Raw genomic sequence first — 8,593 nt, 5'->3', positions numbered from 1 at the left:
CATCCGAATCTCTTGTCTTTCTGATGTAGAGAATAGAAACAAAGATGAATGGTCTATCATTTATAGACAGATATCTAGAGGTGATACGATGAAGAATCTCAGCAAGTAGAGTAAGAAGGAAGACGATGTATGTGTATATTTTCCATCCTGTATGTACACTAACGGATTGTGCAAGAAGATCAAAGAAGTCATCCTCGTGTCTTGTCTCTTTTCTTCCTGTTTGTCTTTCTATCTTCTTCGATTCTGTTGTAGGAGCTTCTTCATGTTGTCTCAAGCCTTACAGACATCCGTACCGGGCGTGTCCTTCTGCCACACTTCTACGACCGTATACACCCTATCTCTCAACAAGAGGTAAGCTTATCACTCTCTCCTTCTCCCTCTATCTAGCCTCTATCTGTCTGTCCATATACATATCCGTCTCAGCGACCTCTGTACTCGTGTCTATCTATCTATCTATCTATCTGTCTATGTATCTATCTATCCTTCCTTTCTTTCTTTCTTTCTTCAATGTATCTCCTTTATCTAGGAATATGTTTGTATGTTGTCTGTGTATTCAGCTTGAATCGTTGAAGAATGTTCCTTTTGATACAGCTGATTACTTTGCTTCTGTAAGACAAGCAGGTCTTCGCAGTTCCGATCCTTCTGTGTTACTCCAGAAGAGGTAAGATGAATGGTAAAGACATATGTCTACACACACCTGTACATACACCCCACCTATACACTCTTCCTTTCCTCCAGTAGACACTGTATCTCTCATTCATGTCTATCGTTTGCCTGGGGAGGGTCTTCCTATATATTTGTCGTGCATCCACACACATAAGTAGATCTACATATATCTACACATATAGATAGACTGGTAGATATAGAGATACAGATCTCTATACATGTAGATATATATATATATATATGTATAGACATAGAGGCAGCGCGAGAAGCTATATTTGTTTTGATGTGCTGTTAGGTTGATACGAGTTCCTTGTGAAAACGGAGAGGAAGGAGAGCCTCTCACGAGCTGGAGTGTTTTGTCTCTATTTCTCCGTGGATCCTATGTTAATTTCGACGTGTGTCTGTGGCTGTATTACTGTAGATACTCGTGAAATATCCGCCTCTCTATCGTATGTAAATAGACGACATCTGTACAGACATATAACTCGGGTATATGAAAGGACGTTCACTCCCCCTTTCTACTTTGTCTTCTTCTCTATCCAGATGCGTTCATAATCCCGGCATATAAGGTGCCTCCTAGGTCATGTACTGCCGTATATATATATATATATATATGTTAATCTATGATTTATCACACATGTATATATATCTATATCTATATATATATATATATAACTGAATGTACAATGTTTCCTACGGAGTGATCTGTTTCTTCAGATTACATGAGAGAGAGAGAGATTGGGAGAGAGGGAGAGAGAGAGAGACAGTTTGTTTCTTCTTAGTCGAGTGTTGTCTTTCTCGGAGTCATCTTTCTATCGCTCTCAATTCAACCTGGGCAGGAGAGGTGTACGTACACCTCGTCAAAGCAAGAAGAGAGTTGAAAAAGAGCCTTCTCCCCCGCTTCTTCTCTTTCCTTCTCGTGAAGCAAGTCAACCTTATAAAGAAGCGTCACACATAGCCCCATAGCTCTACATAGAGATATCTAGACCAATACAGCTATTGGTCTACCTATAGATCTCTTCATATCTTACTTGAGTAAAGTTGTATACCTGATCTTCCCTTTTTCTTCCCAATGTTATTTCTTCTCTTCTCCATTTCTTTGTTTCGTCTCCACGGTGTTCCTCTTTATCTTTCTCTTTTAGTGTGTATTTTGTCTTTCTCAATCAGATGGTTCGAGCCTTGTCTTAGCGTGGTAAATATCACATCCTCTGCGCAAGGCTCTTCAGCTGGAGTCTTTGATAGCCTTCTCTCTACTTCTACTTCTTCTTCTTCATCGATGTTCCATTCTAGCGCCATGACAGTCGATTCCCATCAGCCGCACCATAACATGAATAAAGAAGGAAGAGGCCCGCTCTGCGACCACGTTCATCTTCATTCCTCGCATGCATGCATTAGCAAAGGAGGAGGCCCAGCGGGAGGAGGACTCGGAGGGAATTTCCGTATTATGCCTTCGATGTCTTGCTGTGATATCTGTATAAGGCTCGTACCTCCTCAGGATCCTATAGAGATCTTCGAGGGACTGAAGCAACATGTCGAACGTGTTTTCAAAGATCTCCACTCGACCAATCAGGTGTATGTACAGCTGGTGGGACATGGACAGAGCTGGAGAACCAACAAACTCACACGAAATGCGAAATCGCTCTACGGGGCGGCTCATGAAGCCGTCCACCAGGTAGGCAGGAGACAGGCAGGCGAGGGGGAGACGGATGGAAAGGTTGAAGAGACATAGCAGTCATAGACAGACAAAGCATAAAGGGATAGAAAAGAAAAAAAGACAGGTACAATAAGAGGGAAAGGATAGTCGCCTATTTACATAGACATATATAGATATAGATTCAGACATAGTCATACATACATATTCATTGCATACATATATACTCATACATATACATCCATACATCCACAGTCACACGATCATCATATTGCCGACTCCACTCAATTCGCACCATACTTATGCTCTCTCTAAATAGATACATCTCTATGTGTACATACATACATATATATAGACGTATATATGTCCCGTTATCTCTGTGTGTGTCGGTCAGTCTTAAATACTTAAAGCTATGTATATGCATTTATTTCATTCGTTCTTTTCTATAGTTAGTCTGTCTATCTGTCTTTGACTTGCCTATCTATCTATCTATCTATCTTTAATCTATTTATTTGTCTCTGTCTATTTTTTGTGTATGTATGTGTAGGTGTGGGGTCGAGCTCCAGTGCATATATTGGAAGGAGGTTCGATGCCTGTGATAAAGACTCTAACTGATCTCTTGACTCGCCACGTTCAGTGCTTACACATGCATCACACTTATCGTCCAAAGAAGTCGTCTTCTTCTTCTCCTCTTCGAGACATCTTAGCGCTGAAAAGCCCTTCATGTGTTGGGGAAGTTTCCTCTTCGGAAGGAGGGAAGAATTCTAAAGCACACGAGAGGATGAAAGAAAAACCTTCTTCTTCTTCTTCCCGTCTTTCTCTCGATAATGAAGGAGAGCCTAAAGAAGAAGAGAGAGAGAGAAGAAAGAAACGAGATGAGGAAGATGATGATCAGAAGAAGAAGAAGGAAGAAGAAGAAAAGAGAAGAATAAGAAGAAGAATGGAGAAAGAAGAAGAAGAAGAAACAGAAGTGGTTCCGCTTCAACTTCCTTTAGGTCAGAGTAGCGATAACGCTCATCTACCGAATGAACGAATACGCCTTATCAATCTCTATAAGGTAAAGAAGACAAGAAGGGACCAAGGAGAAACAAGAAGAAGAAAAAGAAGAAGTCGTGGAAGAAACGTCACTTCTCTTCTTTCTTCGTATTCTAACTACCTTGATTCTTCCATCTTGAACTCAGAGTGGAGAAGGGAAGAGAAAGAGATAGATAGATAGATATCTAGATTAAAGATAGATATTTAGATAGATAGCAATAGATAGAGAGGTAAACGTATATAGATGTAGATAGATAGTCGTAGATCTCCTTTGTCTATCAATTTGTATTGGATGGAAGACGCTCTGAGGGATGAACAAGGGAAGATCATGCACGTTCATTATAATGGATAGTTACGTAGATGTAGGCATATTGATACATATAGAGATATATTAGATCTTCAAAAGGGTAGATACACGTATATATATGGTACATGTATTATTATCATCATTGTATATCAAACTCTTGGAGCTTCGCCTCATCCACTCAGTCTTCATTCTTTCGATCACTTACTCCTCATCTATCTTTAATCTATCTATCTATATTCAATCTATCTTTAATCTATCTGTCTCTAATCAGTCTGTCTTTAACCTATGTATCTTTCTTCTATCTATCTACTTCTGTATTTCTCTTTCATCGTATATGACTTTCCTCCCAGGATATATCCCTGGTCCAAAGTATATGTATCTGTATGTAGCTGTATATGCATATATATATATATATAGATATGTATTTGTGTAGGTGTCTGCCTATGTGTATGTGTCGGCTAATATACAGGTGTGTGCATGATACCTCTCATTTTGGTTCGTTCATTGTGTCTTTCTGCTTTCTTTCTTTGTGTCTGATGAATGTCTAGGGTGTGGAAGTGATAGAGAGAATGCTAGATCTTCTCTCGCACAATGAGCCTCTTCATCTACAGCCTCGTGAACCCCCCCATGACTGACCGACCAAAAGAAAAGGAAGCAGAAACAAGAGAAGTCTACGAAGGAAATGCTTGTCACCTCAACTTCTATCTTTCTTTCATTCTCTCATTGCCTCTATCAATTATCTATTAGCATCTATCTATGTATCTTTCAATCGATTCTTCCGTCTTTCCTTCCTTGAAGTTTCTCTTTCTTTTCTTACTTGATTTGAATATTCATCCAACACAGCGCGTCCAAGGGATATCTTTATCTCTCTCTCTTGGTCGAATCCATCAGTAGACTCATCGCAACGTGGTGTCAGTACACTCGGCGGGGTGTACGTACATGATACATAGCTTCTTAATAAGAATAGAGAAGTAGAGAGATTTCTTGTATATGATTCTTGTTTGTTTTTTTCTATGAGAGATAAATATCATCTTCGGCCGATCGATCGATGTGTCTCTATGCCTATCAGGGGAGCCTCGCTCTTCTCTCAGTTTTCCTGCATCTTCATTAGTCCGATTGGGTAGTGATATATAAGAAGGAGAGTTCATCTATCGATTTGTTTCTCTTTCTTTCTCTTTCTTATTTCTTTGAGAGATGCTGTTTTCTTCTTGCTCTTTTCTCAATGATTAGCGGGATAACTCGCTATTATCATGGTCATCGCAGAAAGAGAAAGAAGGTGTTCAGCGAAGTTCGCCGTCCTAGCCTTAAGATTGCATGCATGCGGAGATTTCTCTCACTTTCACATTACGATAGATAGATTTAGGTGTATGGATCATTAGTCGATGCTGTTGTATTGCATGTCTACAACGTGTGTTTGTTCGTGTTTCTTTGCATTTGAAGAAGACGCTTATCAACTGCTTATAGCTCTCTCTATCGCTCGATTGGATAGCTGGATAAAGGAATGAATGAAGAGGAAAGCACTGTACATCCATCCATACCCACACATCTATACATTTGATCTATGTCTACTACTACTACTATCCATGTGTCTACTTTCGTGTCTGACGTATCTATCTATCTATCTATTCATCTGTCTATCTATCTATCTATATATATATATGTATTGGTCCATGTATTGATGTGGATAGAATGGTGACTCCTTTGAATCGAGAGAGAAGCACTCCTCATTCTACACACGCACATACATGAACAGAAGACATACAGACGAAGAAGAAGACGAAGTGTTTCTTTTATTCCTCAATTCTTGGTATTTCTCTTCTCAATGAAAGAGGAATCCAAACAAATCGCAGGTTCTACTCATGCACTCCCTCTACATGGCTATTATTATGAGCATCATGTCTTTCATTCTTTCTTCGAACTTTTGTCTCCTGTCTCTCTTTCCCCCTCAATCAATGCGTGTCTGCTACTACTACTACTAGTCCAAGACGGCCAGCCTGTCTTCAAGAAAGAGAAAAAGAAGGATTCATTTCTGTTTCGCTTCTTGTATTTCGTCAAGATATCTATCTATAGGCTTTTTATATCTCGAGGAGGAACATGCTGTTGCGTTGTTTTTTCCTTGTTGAACAGCTAGAGAAAAGGACTCGAAACGGACATCCCCGTACACCTCAGAAGAACGTCAAACACATAGATAGATAGGTAGATGGATAGATAGATTAATGATAGATAGATTCACAGAGATAGATAGATAGATTCACATAGATAAGGAGAAACTTAACGTGTGGGCGGGTGTGTAGGTACGTACTTGCTCGGGTAGAGAGCAACCACGTACCTAGAGTCGAAATCTCTCTTAAGGCGCAAGTACGCGTCCTTTTCCTGTCTATTCTTGAACGAGACATGGAGGAGAAGGTGATACCATCATCTCTCTCTTCTGTGCCATTGGCCTGTTAAATGACTTAACGAAGGTCTATCTATCTATTAGACTGTCTTATTCTCGAAGACTCCATTCAGTCACAAGGAATTTGTCTGTATGTACACTCGAAGATTAGAACTTGTTCTGTCTGCTCAGTCCGTCTCCTTCTTGACCTCCTAGCGAGCCACTTGGGATACGTTCTTTCTTCGTTTCTTTCCGTCTTCTCTTTCTTGATCTTCAAGACCGAAAAAGTATCTTACCGCGAAAATCTTCCCGTCTTCTTTTACTCTCTCTCTTTCTCCGTCGTCTTTTCTCCAGTCGTTTGTCTCGCTTTATGTGAACAGGAGAAATCACAGACACGGGACCAGCAAGTGTGTATCTATCTAGCTAGAAGAGCTAGATTTGGGATGCAATATGGTCGCTTATCGTAGCGGTTTTCTTCTGGATTCTTTGTGTAGAACGATTTCCACGCGTCTAAGGTTATTCTAATTAGCCAGCATGAAAGGAAGAATCCACGAAGATCAGATGAAGAAAGTATTGACGAAGAGAAGACAAAGACAGACAGATGTAGTCAAGAAGAGTCAGACGCCACATGAAGAAAAGAAGACGATGGACAGATCAATCGAGAAAAGCTCGACATCTCTCCAAGTTAACCTTGTTTACTTCCTTCTCTTGAAAGCAATAGAGAGATAGTATCAGTACGATTCTTCGCGAACAGAAAAATCATGACCTGTCTCTATCTCATTGCTATTTGTCAAGTATCGTGATAGATTTCTGTAGAGGAGTATAAAAGAATGAAGGAAAAGTCTGCTGGAACTCGTCAAAAGAGAATTCTCGAGGTTTCATATTGAACTCGAGCACCCATCTGTTCAAGTTAAGATCTCCTCCGTAGAACATGAGGAGGAGAGAGATAAGATGTGTGGCTTCATCTTTTGATAAATAGCCTCCTCGTAGAATGTCTCCTTTGATCAAAACAAGATCTTTTTCTTTCATTAATTCATCATAAAAGGTCACAACTAAAAAGGGTGACGCTTCTTGTGTATCTCTCCTTGACGCTTTTCCTTCTGGTACTGAAGACTGAGAAAAAGCATTCCTGTTCTGTAGAATCAAGAAAAACAAAACACACACGGAAGAAGGACAAGGTGAATATGCACTTCCTTTTTCAACATACACAAGGTGTACACGAATTTGAACAAACAAGGTGTACATACACCTCACCAAATACGGTGTACATACACCTCAACAAACAAGGTGTACATACACCTCAACAAACAAGGTGTACATACAGCTCACACCTCGACAAGGGAAGAGCAAGTCTTAAACACACCGCCTGCCACGTAAAGGAGTCAATTGTAAATCTTTCTGCTGCTCCTCTTAGCTAGACTTTGACCAGCCTGAAACCGTGATTTACCTTTTCTTTTCCTTACGCCCCTGGCTCGAGCATCGTAGCTCAATACAAAATGTGTGAGATTGATGACAATGATGATGGTCATACGCGTGTATATGTGTATACGAATATACAACGTGAAGGGAAACTGGGAAGTAGGAGACCCCTAAAGAGACCACGCTTTGTGGTAGCAAACGCAGATATCACCTGTGAGACATATAGGCTGGCAGAAAGAAAAGAAGTACAGACTAATGCATGTTTAGGTTTATGTATGTATGCATGTGAGTATGTATGTCTATGTATCCTTCCTTACTTGGCGTGCCTGAAATTCTTGTAGTGATGTAACTAAGCAAATCTTGGGGCTTAGAAATTGTGTATAAAACATCTCGAAAGAAGGCGATCCTCCTCCTGTATCTGTAAGAGCATCTCTCTCTGTCGGAGAGGAAGAGAGACGAGGGAGTGGGAGAATAAAGTGGGGAGCTGCTTGACTACTGAAACCAATCAATACAACAAGCAAGAGAACAGAAAAGAAGACAGGAGTGAACGAATGAAGAGAGAAAGAGAGAGGGGAAAGAAGAGAAAAAACGAAAAATAAAGAAAGAGAGGAAAAGCATACTCTTATCCATGGAGTTATATAGAGAGAGAAAGACAGGAGCAAAGAGAGAGGCAAGTAAGCAGCCTCACCTCCCTGAGGTGTATGTCTATACATATATATATATATAGATATAGATATATAGATATCAAGTGTAGGTCAACTTGTAGGTGTAAGAAATAAGATCTGTTACTTGCAATCCAGTGACATGGATGCTGAAGACACCTCATCGATGCATGCATGCAAAAGTTACATGTATATAAAAATATATATAGAGAGAGAGAGACATAGTGTGTGTAAGATGGCGATGCCACATAACGTCATTTGAAGGTAGTGCATCGTAAGGGAAAGCAGCGGGTGGGGATAATGAGAAAGAGACGAGAAGAAGAGAGAAGAGAGGAATGAGGAATGGAGAGATCAGACAAATCAACAGTTGAAGGAGAGAATCGGAAGAAAAGACTCTCTCAAGGCCTCCTCGTGTGCAAACAGATGCGCGTGTCCCGCATGGAAGCCTGACGTACCATCTATCCATCTTGAATCTATCT

General features: G+C 40.3%; 2 protein-coding genes across 2 annotated transcripts in view; one reads left to right on the top strand and one right to left on the bottom strand.

Moving 5' to 3' along the window:
• CSUI_007648 (wd g-beta repeat-containing protein) overlaps nucleotides 1-6,317 on the top strand; it is a 21,638-nt gene extending 15,321 nt beyond the window's left edge. The window contains exons 9-13 of the mRNA XM_068067793.1: nucleotides 253-351; nucleotides 558-661; nucleotides 1,834-2,338; nucleotides 2,865-3,374; nucleotides 4,208-6,317. Coding sequence (XP_067920233.1) covers nucleotides 253-351; nucleotides 558-661; nucleotides 1,834-2,338; nucleotides 2,865-3,374; nucleotides 4,208-4,294 — 1,305 coding nt within the window. The 3' untranslated portion in view covers nucleotides 4,295-6,317. The remainder of the gene's footprint in view (nucleotides 1-252; nucleotides 352-557; nucleotides 662-1,833; nucleotides 2,339-2,864; nucleotides 3,375-4,207) is intronic.
• Nucleotides 6,318-6,536: 219 nt separating this feature from the next.
• Nucleotides 6,537-8,593, bottom strand: part of CSUI_007647 (atp synthase mitochondrial f1 complex assembly factor 1) — a 3,843-nt gene continuing 1,786 nt past the window's right edge. The window contains exons 2-3 of the mRNA XM_068067792.1: nucleotides 7,770-7,947; nucleotides 6,537-7,167 (exon numbers count right to left, since the gene is read on the bottom strand). Coding sequence (XP_067920232.1) covers nucleotides 6,817-7,167; nucleotides 7,770-7,947 — 529 coding nt within the window. The 3' untranslated portion in view covers nucleotides 6,537-6,816. The remainder of the gene's footprint in view (nucleotides 7,168-7,769; nucleotides 7,948-8,593) is intronic.

Source organism: Cystoisospora suis (genome assembly GCF_002600585.1).
Source record: "Cystoisospora suis strain Wien I chromosome Unknown contig_4106, whole genome shotgun sequence".
Taxonomy (NCBI): domain Eukaryota; phylum Apicomplexa; class Conoidasida; order Eucoccidiorida; family Sarcocystidae; genus Cystoisospora; species Cystoisospora suis.
This window is presented reverse-complemented; position numbering and strand designations above follow the sequence as displayed.